Below are 16,052 nucleotides of genomic sequence, written 5' to 3'. Positions count from 1 at the left end.
TGATTGTCCACAGGCCGTCGGTGAGCTTCATTGCGCCAGCGCTGGTTGTGGAGCGGCATGGCGACGGCGAGAGGACGCGGCACAGGCCGCACGGGGGCGCCACTGGGTGCCACTATACGGGGTCCATTAGGGGCCAACCTGAGTCAAGGGTGGCACTTTCCGCCTGTGATGGATTGGTGAGTAACATATCAATAGATCAATAACTATGTATCTGTTGTTTAAAAACTAGGCCCCACGGGGGTGCCACTACACGGGGTCCTTAAGGGGCCAACCTGAATTGAGGGTGGCACTTTAAGCCTGTTGATGAGTAACTTATTAAAGTATTAGCACCAAGACTAGGCGCCATTGGATGCCCTACAAATGCTTTGTTAGGGGCCAGTTTAGATCGAGGGTCGTATTCCCGGCGAGTTGATTTAAAATTACATACAATAACCTAAGGTACCCTAAGTATAAAAAAAGCGTTGGAACAGTGGCGCTCAGGGGTGTTGCGATTTAGACTTGTGAAATTATAACTTAGGACTTTCACTAGACGTAGGCCACCATTTTTTTCGCGTCAAAAACATCGGTGGTCGCGAAAAAATAATCATAACATATCTCGCTGAGACTACGTTAAGTTATTCATTATTAAGACAGCTCCACACCACCTTATAAAAACTTAGGTAGAATATTTATAAACATTTTTTGTCTTAATTAATTCGATTGATTGATTCAGCACTAATTTGTCTCTCTGCGCCAATATCTTGACTCTCGGAAGTAAATCACTGGTCTATAAAACCTTCATCACTTTGCGTGTGGTCGTTTCACGTTTGCAGAACTGCCCTTATTTTTAAGACTGCAACAGATTGTGGTAACCACATTGCGACCACTAAGTGCTGGCTACCTGAACGTGCGGTTACCACTTCGGACAAACTGTTTTTCATGCTCAGCCCACACAGAAGCTTTGATGTTTTGTGGTGAAGTCTGACCGACAGTTTAATGATTATTGGGGAGAGAAATTTTATTTAGGATCTTTCAACGGGAATATATATTTTTTTTAAACCTGACAAGTCGCATGCACTTACCTTACAAGTTCAATTGCTCAGCGTTGGGCATCGTAGTTAGTTACCCTTCCATCAAATTATGCTTTTAATAGGTATCTACTTGTTTACGACTTTTGAGAAAGTTGTCGAGCTTAACTTTTGCTAAAGTTTTTCTATGACTGTGTCACAGTATAATAAAGAGTACTATCGTACAGTATGGCCACTCCCGCTCCCCGTTGAAAGTGCCTCCCACCCTCTCTCGGTTACCTCACAGTTACCGCCTGTCAAAAACGTGAACAGTTGACCTGTCATATTCCACTCAATACAAGCATAGTACGCGTTCACCTACACGAGCTTAGACTGTGTGCTAGGAACCCGCCTCTTTCATATACTTGATCGCCAGTGTCCGAGGTGTGACTGTGTAGTAATTTTAAACTTATAGCGTAACCACGATTGCAGTGTTTAGGTATAGCTATTAACTATAGATTAGAAATGTCTAAAACAATCCATACTAAATAATATTATAAATGAGAAAGTGTGTGTATCTGTTTGTTTATCCGTCTTTCACGGCAAAACGGAGCGACGAATTGACGTGATTTTTTAAGTGGATATAATTAAAGGGATGGAAAGTGACATAGGCTACTTTTTGTCTCTTTCTAACGCAAGCGAAGCCGCGGGCAAAAGCTAGTTCACATAATATAAATAGTAGTTATTGTACGAACTTCTTACGATGTCATAACTAAGTAGTATACACGGCACTTCCAAACATTAAGAATAGACCACCAATTATCCTAAAACATCAAATAAACCGTCAAACCGCAACCAAAAGCATAATGTTTAGTCTACGGAGCTTCATTTTTATTGTCAGTTATTTATAAATGAAGAGTTCAAATAAATCACAACTCGGCCTTGCGGGGCTTAGCGCCTAAACTAACTATGAAATCTGAAGATGAAACATTGGGCCCATCCTTTTTATTTATCTGTTGGTTTTGGCAGAATGGCCTGCGGGGAAGAATACTATAGGATAAAATGGGTAATTATAGTTATTGTGCTTTGTTAAAGCTTAGTGACGCGAGCTACAGGGGTGTTAGTCAAATGAATTATTTTCATGCCTTCGATGTACAATCGGCCTTGAAAAAACATACTATGGCGAAATTTTGACAGCGTTGAGCGATATCTATATTTATCGTAACTGCAGCCACTTTTTAAAAGTCGATCAATAGTTAGTTATGTAGGTTTGGCTCTTCGATATACCTAGTTCTACGATCTATGAAGATTTATCCAATAGGTCGACGGTACGCGAAATCACTATACGCCTACACTTTTACATTAAATGGCACCAATTAATCAGATCTTTTCTATTATAATGATGCAAAAACGATTGCGTGAACCAACCCGATTTCACTAATTAAGGAGTGTCTTCAAAAAGGGCTTATTTTTGTATCATTTTTATAGAGAAGTTAGCTCTTTTGAAAGGTTATACCTCAGTTTTAATACATGTGTATGTAACTGCTTTAAGTCAAAGACTTCGTTAACAAAACCTAACACTAATGAGAATACTAAACAACTACCACTCGGCCTAGAGAAATGACAATCGTTGACGCTAGACGCCGATCGAAACGCAGTCTGGCTCTGTCGCGCCAATACGGAAGAGCGATAGAGATAGCTAACTACGATTACGATATGATCGTAAGCGTTTGTGCATTTGGCCACGTACCCAGCTTAATAAATGGACAGCAAACTGTAGACCTAATGAAGCGCTGTCAGCGGCGACAAAGCCAACACTCCATCAACAGGCTACTGTAACGTTTACTAAGTGCTTTTAGTTGCACAAACACTTGCAATAAGGTATGCACGAGTAAGATCGCATAGAGGGTAAGATCATTATAACAATATACCGTGTGTGACACCAGTTCACCATGCCCGATGCGCCAAATTATAGTAACAATTCAGTCGTGTCGTGGATGTGTTTAATTTTTTTTTCAAAGTCGGTAAAAATAAGTTTTCCTTAAGGAAAGGAGGGTTGTTTTAAAACAGACCGGCTTTTTTCGTGCAGACGTTGATAACATTTCTTATGTTCTTTGCTTTCGCGTTAGAATTAGCTCAGTCCGATCGTTAGCCTGATCTTAGTCTAAAAAGTTTTTTTGTTTGGTGTCTGGAAAAAAATATAATGTAGATTACTCCTAAACTATATATCTGTTTGAGAGATCAGGTAAAGAGAGAAAATTCATTAATATTTGTTTTCTTATACATATATAATTAATGTTAATACCTAATTATATGGTAAAAATTAGTAAGAATGAAAAAACTTAAATATATTTAGATACTTTTTGTGACGTCCTTCCAACTCGCCTAAAAACAGTCCGATCTTACCCGGCTACACCTCACCGGTACCGACAAGAAACGCAAATACCAAATACGTGACAACGTTCACAGAATACATGAATGACTTTATCACAAAAAAGCTTTCGACGGCCGTTGAACACTCTTACTTTCAATAGTTCCAATCCCGTCGTTTCGGCGCGGACCTCATGCTGTTAAAAGTGAAATTTTCGTTTGGTTTTGTTAGTGTTTGCTTAATTAATTCGGATACAGCTGCAAAGTACGCGGTGTCGTTTTAGGGTTCAATTTTAATCCTTTTGAGAAATATTATAACAAATTAGAAGTATTAATGATGATTCAACAATCATTGGGTGAGGATTTGAAAATTGACTCCTAGTATTTTCAAAATTAAAAAATTAAATAAGGAGGTTATATTTTCAAAGTAAATTACTATATGGTGGGAGTGGAAACGGCGATGAAGACCACAAGATAATCAATGTTAGCAACTTCGCAAGCAACCAGTTTTTATTTTAGCCTCAGCTAGTCTGACTTGGCTTGGTAGTGCCATCATGTAGATAATTATGTTATTACATTAAGTACGTTTGACGACCGGTCTGGCTCAGACGGTAGTGACCCTGCCTGCTGAGCCGCGGTCCTGGGTTCGAATCCCGGTAAGGGCATTTATTTGTGTGATGAGCACAGATATTTGTTCCCGAGTCATGGATGTTTTCTATGTATATAAGTATGTATTTATCTATTTAAGTATGTATATCGTCGCTTAGCACCCATAGTACAAGCTTTGCTTAGTTTGGGGCTAAGTTGATCTGTGTAAGGTGTCCCCCAATATTTATTTATTTATTATAACCACAAAATTAAAATTTTGAAAAAACCCCCGACCGCGACACAGTAGACCGATTTTCATGAAACATGGCTAAGAACACTCCCGACTAACTCAGCTTTCAGACAAAAACAAACTAAATCTAAATCGGTTCATCCGTTCGGGAGCTACGATGCCACAGACAGACACACACACAGACAGACAGACAGACAGCCACGTCAAACTTATAACACCCCGTCGTTTTTGCGTCGGGGGTTAAAAATGTATATTCTGTTACAATCAAATTAGAGCTTTTCATAAACCATGCATCGTAGCGTTTATTATGTTTATGTTTTAACGTTTTCTTTCAAACAAACGAAATTCATCTCGAGGAAATTTGTATAGAGTGCTAGTGCTAAACAACCTACATAATAAGTGCATCTACTGAACCCTATTTATCTCTGACACTGCTATAATAATTTCAAATACTTTTTTGTCTTCTCTCGTGCCCACATTCGTAATTTAATATCGCGGCCTTGCTTTTGATCGATGAGTGAGATACTGTTGCGAATTTCAAAATTAATTAATTATTTATATATTGATATGGAAGTAATCAAAAGTGGGCGTCGATTGCGCGTGTCTAGTTCCTTAGAAGGAATGAAATCATATTTTTTTTATGACCGCAAAATGGTTTTGACACATGATTTTTAAAAGATTTGTTATGCCGTTTCTCTCTTTTATAATCGTTAAACTGATGATTTATTTTTCTTGCTTTTTAATTTATGTTAAGGACTTTTTAAAGAGTAGTTAGATGGTAATTTTAAATTATGCGTATGTTAACTATAACTTCATCATCATCCTTGCGTTATCCCGGAATTTGCCATAGCTCATGGGAGCCTGGGGTCCGCTTTGACAACTAATCCCAGGATTTGGCTTAGGCACTAGTTTTACAAAAGCGACTGCCATCTTACCTTCCAACCCGAAGTGTAACTAGGCCAAAAATCCGAAAAACTCATTGATGCGAGCCGGGGTTCGAGCCCGCGACCCCCGGATCGAAAGTCGCACGCTCTTACCGCTAGGCCACCAGCTACTATAACTTTAACTTATAAAATAAAATCTTGACACGTTTCTCTGTATCTTTGTCCCCGGTAACTAAACTCAAAAACTAACACTAAATTCACCTAATCCGTTCCAATCGCTAGTCAATTTTAAAAGTGAACTTTTGATTGAAACGTAAAAACGTACTGTGTTTCGAATAGATCATACAGACCTAGCTGGCAGAATTAACTAGGTACTTATTAACTGTAAACGCTTTACTGGTTTTACTTAGAATTCAAATTGTATGCGTTGAAAATCATAATTCATAGGTTATTCATTAGTCTTACCTAGATTTACACATACAACTTACAAGCCGTGTTGAAAAGACAAGACGCACAACCAATAGTATTTAATACTTGTCCTTAAGCATTTTGTTGAACAATTGTTCTTTAGAACTAAACTTTTTTATGTGGTAATGAAGCGCTCTTTAATAGCATACATAATTAATTCGTAAAAAACTGAGATAAATGACTTAATATACTTGTGTTCTTTCTTAATTACAATAATTGCCCGTCTCCTGTCTGATCATTTTAATTAAAACGTCTGCCGGCCTAGGGAGCGTTCGAGTATTACGTAACGCAATTTTTGAATATTTTAGACCCTCCCTCCCCCCCCCATGTAACGCACCGTAACGTATTGTTGTACCCCCCCTCCCTAAACGTTACGTAACATTTAAATGACCATGACAGTCACAATTATATTGCACAAAGTACGCGTTTGCAGTACATTTTTTTATCACATGTTGGCAAACAAGCAAACCGCATGCCTGGTAACAACGCGGAAGTAACTCCAGAAGTGTTACTTGTGCGTTGCCGTCCCCTTTAGTAATTTGTACATTATTTTTTTAAGAACTATATACTGTAGAATTCGGGAAAAACTTTTATTTTTATTTAAAAAAATGTTACGTAACACGTTGTTTAAATACCCCCCTCCCGCCCTTGTAACGGATCGTAACGTTTTACAAGGCCCCTCCCTCCCCCCAAATTGCGTTACGTAATACTTGAACGCTCCCCTAGAAATGACAATCGTTGACGCTAGACGCCGAAACGCAGTCTGGCTTTGTCGCGCCAATATGAAAGAGCGATAGAGATATAAAGCTAGCTACCCACGATAACGTAATACGCATAATAAAATTATCGTACGCGTTTGTGGGCATTTTCAGAATTTGGGACCCCCAATTAGCGTAAGTTCTTAACAAAAATTAACTCGCTATCAGTTTTGTGACGACAATTAAGCATAAAATATGTCTAAAAATTTACTTTTTTCACATTCTTAATTTAGATTATTATCGCTTAAAGTTTATGTAATTAACACAAAAACAATATTTTTATAGAAATTTCATGCTTAATTATCGTGACAAAACTGACAGTGACTTAATTTTTGTTAACAACTTACGCTAATTGGGGGGTCCCAAATTCTGGAAATGCTGTGCATTTGGTTACGTACCCCCTACCATAATATTTAGATCAAATACACCGCGAAAATCGAGATTTCATTATCTGCCTCTCCATCACTTTCATTTAGGCTAAAGAGAGAGGTACATAGAGAGATTGTGATTTTCGATTCGCACTATAGGCCTTGAAACATAATCATTATTATAAAATATAATCTGATCGCTCGCAGCAATAATAATTTATTATAATAAGACAGAACATGTATGGGTCTGCTACTACAATTATGGCGGCAAAAAAACGGATATTATTATCATATTGTACTCGTACAGATACTAGTTTAATGATCCTGGTCAGTGATCATTGTAACTATACCCCCTAACAAGCCAATTATTTGTATTATTACACAAGTGTCATTGCATGGCGATACTAGGTGATCATTCAAAAATAATGATCCATTACAATATAATTATTATTTTATTGATATATTGCTTGATATCTTTTTATATCTACTATGAAGTAGTATATTGAGTAATTATGGCGCCGGGTCAGGATGGCAGCATTCTTTGCTACCGAAATACCGACGTAGCATAAAAAAAAATCCTCGTAAATCTATGTACTAGTTAGATAGTCCTCTTCTTCTTCTTCACACTTAATAGCTGTGCATTTTTCGGTGGACCAATTTCTAACTCGTTCGGTCCTCTTCCAACTCGTTAACCTTCTAGTATGACACGTCCTGAATCTTTTTTTTTTTAACCCCCGACGCAAAAACAACGTTTGACGTGTCTGTCTGTCTGTCTGTGGCAACGTAGCTCCCGAATGAATGAACCGATTTAGATTTAGTTTTTTTTTGTTTGAAAGCTGAGTTAGTCGGGAGTATATTTCATGAAAATCGGTCCACTATGTCGCGGTCGGGGGTTTTTTCAAAATATTATTTTTTTGGTTAGGTTAGTTGATTAAATTAGTTTCTCCTAGGTCTTCCTCTTCTTCTCTTTCCTTCTACGATGTTCTTGTGCTCAGACAATAAAGTCTTATACAAATGTGTAATGTATGTTTTCAGCTAAAGCCGGTCGGTACATTCTGATAAAACGATAAAAAAACTCTCGACAAAATGTATTTGTGATAAGAATGAAGAATTCTTGTAAATACAATGTTTCTTAATGGTGTCCGGTCATAGTTCATGGCAGATTATGAGATGCGTGGCAACAACGTCGTATCTTGCTTAATCCTGTTTTTAAGATACGCTATTTTGTAAATGACACATGTAGTGCTAATCTTGAATGAATGAACTGACAGGTGAATGAAATTAATAATGCAGAGCTGCTTTAATGACTTGTTTCTATTGCGAATCATTAATAATTAGGTGTTCAAAACACGCTTGTAATCAATTTTGAATAAAATGTGCTAGGGTTCCGTATTATTTCATTACTTTTTATAGGACATTATTTTGCAACAGTGCTTTTATTTATGTTCGATTAGGTATATACGTATTTGGCTACGTTATTGCTGAAATGACAATCGTTGACTGATGCTAATAGCGGAAACGCAGTCTAGCTCTGTCGCGCCAATACGGAAGAGCGGTAGAGAGATTCGCTACGATAATTACCGTAAGTGTTTATACATTTGGCTACGTAACCGGGTCGTTTCAACTTTAAGACGGAAATTGATGGTTGAACAGGTAAACTCGCCTCATTCGGTGACACGCCTAAGGGACCGTCCACACTCAAGAGACGCATGTCCGCCGACGCGGAACGGACGTCAGCGCCACGCCGCCTGAATGTAATTTAAAAAACGTCTCCTCAGTATATTTTGTATAGGAAAGACGTAAGACGTGCCCCCAGGCGGCGCGGCGCGCGCGAAGCGACGTCCCTTGCGCGTCCTTCCTATACAAAATGTACTGAGGAGACGTTTTTTAGATTACATTCAGGCGGCGTGGCGCTGACGTCCGTTCCGCGTCGGCGGACTTGCGTCTCTTGAGTGTGGACGGTCCCTAATTTGGTGATACAAGCTTTTTTTTTATACTACGTCGGTGGCAAACAAGCATACGGTCCGCCTGATGGAAAGCGGTCACCGTAACCTATGGACGCCTGCAACTCAAAGAGTGTCACATACGCGTTGCCACCGCATTAGAAACTACCATACCATTAGAAGCTTTGAAGCACTATTCCGGAAGACGATTTTTGGTTGTTGCACCGAATTAGGCATGGCACCGAGTGAGGCGAGTTTACCCTATTTAATTTAGTGTAGATAATTATAAAGTAGTTTTAATAAGTAAATTTTAATGAGTAAAGCTACTGTATGGGATCGTGTTCATACGACAACCATTTTATTGTAATTTGTAGTGCGGTTCAGCTCTTTCATTTTTAAATGCGTAGGCTTTAAATAGCTTCACTCCTTTTTACCTACAGGTACATACCATTTCACATAATGGCTAACTTCAGTTAATAAACTGTAGTACATACGCTCTTTCAACCATTGACAGACATTTATATGTACACCATATTGTAGAAACTTAACGTATACGCGTTAAGATGCAAATCTTAGTAGTTTGCGTTCAAAAGTTAATTGAATATTTAATAGGCGAGCATCAAAATAACTTCCTTTTGTGAGCGTTGAAGACGTTCAAGGTAAGACGTCGAATGTATGTAGGTACTAGGGATTGCTGTTGCAAAAATAGTTTTTGCATTTTGTGCGATGGAATGGATATTGTATTATTGAGAGCTAGCTTTTGCCCGCGGCTTTGCTCGAGTTAGAAAGAGACAAAAAGTAGCCTATGTCACTCTCCATCCCTTCAACTATCTCTACTTAAAAATCGCGACAATTAGTCGCTCCGGTTTGCCGTGGAGAACGGACAAACAGACACACTTTCCCATTTATAATATTACTATGGATTGTAGCAAAATATAGCCTATTTAGATCTCTTTTTCACGGTTGTTTCTATTCTTCCGGAGGTTACTGAAGAAAGATTTATACTCGACATACTCTTGCCGTACGAAGTGTAAAAGCATCCAAAGAAGTTAAATTAATAAACCAACCGTAAGTAAACATTTGAAAAAAATCGATAGCATATAGTTTTTGAGATATTTAGCAATGTGACAGACGGACGGATAGAGTCGCACCATAATTCCTTTTGTCCCTTTTTGGTACGGAACCCTAAAAACACGTTATACATAGAGACCTCTTCAGCAACTAATCAGGGTATTTTGCGAAAGTGATCTAGTTGCTGAAGGTTACATAAAGTTTTAACCCTGTATATTCCCACTACCATATCGTCACTACTTTAAAAATCTCGTATCTCACGCTGCTCCTCAAAGTTAAAACGCAGTAAGTCTATATGCATTCCATACATACTTACTACAATTTTCTTTTCATTGACAGACGAAGATACAAGTTTTTTTAAAAGTAGTGACATCGTCTAGATTAAGTTATAAATTTACAGATCGTAGGCGGGTTAATCTGGAAGTAAAAGTCATGCGTTTATGTGCCGTTGATTATTTTTACTTTGTATAGCCTCGATTGTCTGTGTAGGTGTGACAGAGAAGGATATATTAAGTCATATCTTATCCTTCCGCACTATAATTCCTACCTAAATACCTGCCTACCTAACTACCTACACAACGTAGGTATTTGGTTGATGAAAAAATTAATATATAAGAGTTTTTAATGATTCACGGTTATTTTCTTTAGATTTGTATTGACCGGGATATAGACCGTGATTACTTTTTTAATTTTTGGCGAGCTCCCGATATTTCGACCCATAACGACAACGAAGAAGTGTAAATAAATATTTTGAAAATTAAATTTTAATGCAATATTTGTGTACAAAGATCTTTTCCATAATTAATTATTGTAAAAATACCTTTTTTTTTTACTAACCTACACAGTTATAACGAATATAAATTGCCCTTAAGCAGTAAATAATAGTTAAATCAAGAAAATATTATTATAAAATATCTTACAAGCGTTATGTCGATTTGTGTGGGCATTTTCAAAAATTTTCTGACATTTAAGTATGAGGCATAAAGTTCATCATGTCACTACATGTCTGACAGCGTGGCTGAAGTTTAAAAAAAATATTATTAATCGAAAATGAGTAGCCACCATACACTTTTAATACCCAAAAATCTATAAAAAATGGTTTTTTTATGTCAAATACTACAGGAAACAATCATTTCTTGTCCCAAATTCGATAAGAGTAGCCTATTACCTAGCCTAAGTTGTTAACAAAAATGAGTGAGTTTTGTGACGATAATTAAGAATGAAATTTCAAGAAAAATATTGGTTTTGTGTTAATTACATAAACTTTCAGCGATAATCTACATTCAGAATGTGAGAAAAGTAAATTTTTAGACATATTTTATGCTTAATTGTCGCCACAAAACTGACAGCGAGTTAATTTTTTGTTAACAATTGCTGTTATGCTAATTGGGGGGACTCAATTTCTGAAAGTGCCCGTGTAATAGATACTCAAACTCAAACATTTTTTACAAAACCATGTCGCTGCGAAGCATGTCCATACATTTCATTAGTCTAAGGCGTTTCTCAATCTCGAATGCACATTAGATTGTTCAGAGAAACGCCGCCATCGCCATTCATAACCACTCGGGCTAACACAAACACTTACTGGACTCAAGTGGCTACTTCATACGAATTAATTCTCCTTAGTACTCACGGATTTAAACTTAAATTGTTTCGTCCCCTGCCTGCTAAAAGGCTACATCTCAAAATTTTAAATTTTTGAGAATTTTGCAGATTCGGATTTATAATAATTCAATTTACGACTACGCCTTTTTAGAAGATGCATATGGCCAAATCTTTGACTAGAATTGTCAACGTATTTCCTGCAATACAGCCACAAATCCAAATATCCCATTATAATACGTATTGTACAAATTTTTGATATTTTTTGAGTTGTGTCCTCATAATTATATATGTAGCAAAGTTTGTAAATTAGAGCTATTTCACTGACGCACAAACATGTGTCAAAACTTTGACACGCGATGTCTGGAAAGAATATTTTTTTGAGTTGTGACCGTTTAGCAGGGGGCGGTTTACGCTTCGTAAGTCCGTTTTCACATTATCCTATCCGATATCGGATGTCGGAAGGGTTTCAATGTAAAAAATCTAAGATGGCGCCTATAATGTATGGGATATCGGTCTTACATCCGATATCGGATCGGATAATGTGAAAACGCACTACTTAAGCGTATTATTAGCTAGCTCCCTAATACCGCTCTTCTGTAGTGGCGCGACAGAGTGAGACTGCTTTCGGTCGCCACCAAAGACATATATCACTCCGTATAGACAGATAAAGTCTAACAAAAAAACGTACTTCAGTACCATACAGCAAAAGGTACGGTGGCCTAGATGGCATTACCTACACCTTTGGGGTACGCTCAGCTAGATGGCGTTAATATTAATATTTGACATTTTAAAACATATCAAGCTAAGAATATGGGGCAAATTGTCAAAACTGAGGTTCAAAAGTTTTAAGCCTGTGTCAAGAGATGGCTGTCTATGCACTGTGAGTACAGGGGGCCGATTTTTGAGTCTCACGGCGTTCGAATTCAGAAAATTGTCACTGAAAATAATAGGCAATTCACCGTTTTCAACCGGTATTTTAGTGACAATGAGACTCAAAAATCGGCCCCCAGATTATACTTTGACAGTAACTCTCTATAATACTCGATCCTCTTTGATCGCCACAAAGCGTCAAAAATTGTCAATTCGGCTAGGCCTGCCGTATTGTCATAACATAATAAATCTATGTGTATGAATGTAGCGTAGTACGTTCACTTTCTACGTTACTACGGTGTGCTCCTTTATTTTTTCTATTAGTAAGCTAGGTTAGTGTTTGGTTAAGTATTTAAGAGCACGCAACAGTGAAGACCGACCACCATAATCATATAACCTGTTCAATATTCATACGTAAATATATTGACGCAGAACTTTTCAAAAGAAAAAATATGATTTTTTTTCCAGCGGAAGTAAATTCTTTGCAAATTGATCTGTATCTGCGATCAAAATACGATTTTATTGTTTTGCTAAATTAGTACCTAATTTTACAACGTCAAAATAGAGAATAATCCTATAGAAAAATCTGATAGGTAAGGCCGTCTATCAATAGTAAGGGATAAAAAACACCTCAATGCGTTCAATCGTCAAACCATCTCGACAGATATAGTCCCCCTAATTAATTTCACTCTATCTTACGTTTAAAGCGCGAGAAAAGTAATAGCGTTTAAAGTGCAGAATTAGCTTGGTCCGAATGTAACCTCACCCGTAGTTCGACGAACGGGGTCGGCCTTCCCCGCCGCAAGGCCGCCGCGCCGACTAGCCATCACGCTATTATATTTATACGATTATTAATATATTATACAAAAGTCGCCGGCTCATCTGTCTATATGTCTGTATGTTTGCAATACCTAAACAAAAACGAATATAGTGATTCTGGAGGAAGATAAGGGTACTATTGGACGACCGGTCTGGCTCAGTCGGTAGTGACCCTGCCTGCTAAGCCGCGGTCCTGGGTTCGAATCCCGGTAAGGGCATTTATTTGTGTAATGAGCACAAATATTTGTTCCTGAGTCATGGATGTTTTCTATTTATATAAGTATGTATTTATCTATTTAAGTATGTATATCGTCGTTTAGCACCCATAGTACAAGTTTTGCTTAGTTTGGGGCTAAGTTGTTCTGTGTAAGGTGTCCCCAATATTTATTTATTTATTTATTTATTTACTATCGGCTGCAAAAGTGCATGGAGAAGTTATGAATGAATTCATTGATAAATTCGCCATGCAATTTTGCTGCTGATAGTACATAATCTGTTAAGGGTGGATGGAGTGTAAATTACCTAGTTTAAATATGACGGTATATTGATGGGCGTATGCTAAAAGGAACGTTGGAAGACCGATGCTACGCTTCAAAGACTGTGTTAAGCGAGACATGTCTGCATTTCAAATCGACCATCAAGCTTGGGAAACCTTGGAAGACCGAGGTCAATGGCGAAAGCGTGTTGTGGAGGGGAGAAGACTATGCGACGAAGCCTGGTTTAATGCTTTAGATAGTTAAAGGTGTCGCAGAAAGGAAACCGAGACTGGAACCTCAGGTGGTATGAGTTTCCTCTGCCAAAAATGTGGCAGGTCGTGCCGCTCGCGAATCGGCCTCCACAGTCACCAAACCCGTTGTCGAAGCAGCAATGTGTAAATCGTCTGCAATAGACGCAAAGGCCTGTAATGATATTGTTGGGGTATTTACAGGATATCATCATCATCATCATCATGACGATATATGCTAATCAAGACGAAAAAATCACGCTGGAAATGAGTTTTAATCGAAAACGCTGCTCAGTCCTTTTAAGATAGGTACAACAACAATAATATGGTAAAATTATGTAATTATAGCTTTTTTACATGCCTACAAAAAGTAATAGGTGATACAGGCATCTTCTGGGCGAGCTCACCCCATCGTAGGCCATGTTTTTGCCTTTGGCTAGTCTGTGGCCAAGAGTAAGCCCATTTTTAAAAATAATAAAAAAAATAGTATGTCTATTCAAGGATAACTTACTTTATACATTTTTAGGTCGAAGCCGGGGCGGGTCGCTAGTAAATAATATAGGTAATACTATACAGGATGGTATTATACTAATGTATGCAGCGTTAAAGCCCACACCCAGTCATTAAGATTTGCAAATACACACACAACACAGGGTGTTCATAATGAATATTGATATTAAATAATTCTTTAATGAACGTACAATTGTATTTAAATTAACTCAATTTATATTTTGTCGCATGAATTAAAATTAAATTTGCATGGGCAATTTCATACTCAATTTCTTACTTAAGATTTTAGTGCCAAAGTAAACAACACTAACTACCTAGTATCTTTTAAGTTTTAAACTATCTCGTGATAACCTTCATCTGTTTCATTAGTAATAACTTTACTGCCACCTGTGCCCATATCTATATTATGTTGACCTGCTTACAATTTTTGCATACAAGATTTATTTATTATTTATGTTTGCTTTCCTAAACCATGTTTGTACCTATATTTATAATTTTTAAGCATTATTTACGAGTATTGTAATTGTTTTAATTTTAGAAATTTTTCTATGAAATAAATTTTATCTTATCTTATCTTTATCTTATATCTGGAAGCTGAAAGTTACAATTTACAAGTGGTAGTCAATGTCTAATATGACAAGTTGGAAATAGACTTCCGCTTGTAACTTGTAACTTTCAGTTTTGAGAAATATGGGCCCCTTAAAAAAATACCGACAGCAATAGTTCTGTCTTCATTTTAAAGAAGTTCAAATTAAAGTTTTATTTCACTACCTATGCGAGGAACATCCTGTATATACCTAAGTTTATTTCCAACTCAACAATTTTATAGCTGGCTGATTATAACATTGATTTGTTTGCGAGATTAGGCAAAATTATGACTAAGTATTAAAAAGCCAACTTTAAAAAATTCCAAAGTGATGGAAGCTGGTTTAATTAAACAGTCGTTTCCACAGAACTAAATTTAGTTCTGTGGTCGTTTCAATCGAATTTTAAATAACAAACACACTGTAAACTGTAGAAAAAGTAATATAATTACTAAATATCTTCGCTCTTGTTACTAGTTGTTATAAATATAACCTATTAATGTTGAACCTGTTGCACTATCTATATTTGCAATCGCAGACTTTCTTGTACCTTACCCACTCCTTAGACCATATATTTCTAAGTTGCTCTTATCAATAACAAAAAGAAAATTTTATCATTGAACAATCACCCTGACTTGACGTCTCAAAGCAAAATGGTTTGTGAAGAAACGTCGTATAAATAAATTGAAAATACATGGAGATAGTGCATTTTGTTGGTAATCAGTTTAGTTTGTAGCGTAGATTATATCTCTAGACTTCGCATTACAAACAAGTGGTACAGATGCTAGACGTACTCGTAATGAGAAATGTTTTTCCTTCGTATTTTCACTGGAACATCGTACAATTGTAGAAAAACGTTTAGTCAAATTATATTCCCGCATAAAGGCCACTCTTACTATGTTGCAAAGGAATTGATCATTATAGCAAGACCGCTCACAATTGTAGGTTTTCGGCTTTTTAGACTCTTGTAGCTCCGTAACCCATTGATTGAGCCAGCTGATAATCTATCTCAGGAAAATATAATGACCTTAACGATATCCCAATATCATTTCAATTAGAACACATTTACTCAAGTTATCGAGTCACAAGATAACCGTGTGAGTTTTAATATAGGTAATAACTGTTCTACGCTTCGCTCTTTTGAATAATAAATGTACGCAGGTAAAAAGTAAAAGTACATAGTTACAGGTGCTACTAGATAATTTTGGTGCCGTAACCATGTGTGACCATGACTCATCTCTACAGATACATATT

General features: G+C 37.1%; 1 protein-coding gene across 1 annotated transcript in view; it reads left to right on the top strand.

Moving 5' to 3' along the window:
* Nucleotides 1-16,052, top strand: part of LOC125233742 (A disintegrin and metalloproteinase with thrombospondin motifs 7) — a 215,703-nt gene that overhangs the window by 139,591 nt on the left and 60,060 nt on the right. The window contains exon 4 of the mRNA XM_048139815.1: nucleotides 14-176. Within this exon, the coding sequence (XP_047995772.1) occupies nucleotides 14-176 (163 nt within the window). The remainder of the gene's footprint in view (nucleotides 1-13; nucleotides 177-16,052) is intronic.

This window comes from Leguminivora glycinivorella, chromosome 15 (genome assembly GCF_023078275.1).
Source record: "Leguminivora glycinivorella isolate SPB_JAAS2020 chromosome 15, LegGlyc_1.1, whole genome shotgun sequence".
Lineage (NCBI taxonomy): Eukaryota > Metazoa > Arthropoda > Insecta > Lepidoptera > Tortricidae > Leguminivora > Leguminivora glycinivorella.
Note: the sequence above shows the minus strand (reverse complement) of the source record. Positions and strands in the feature narration are given on the sequence as shown.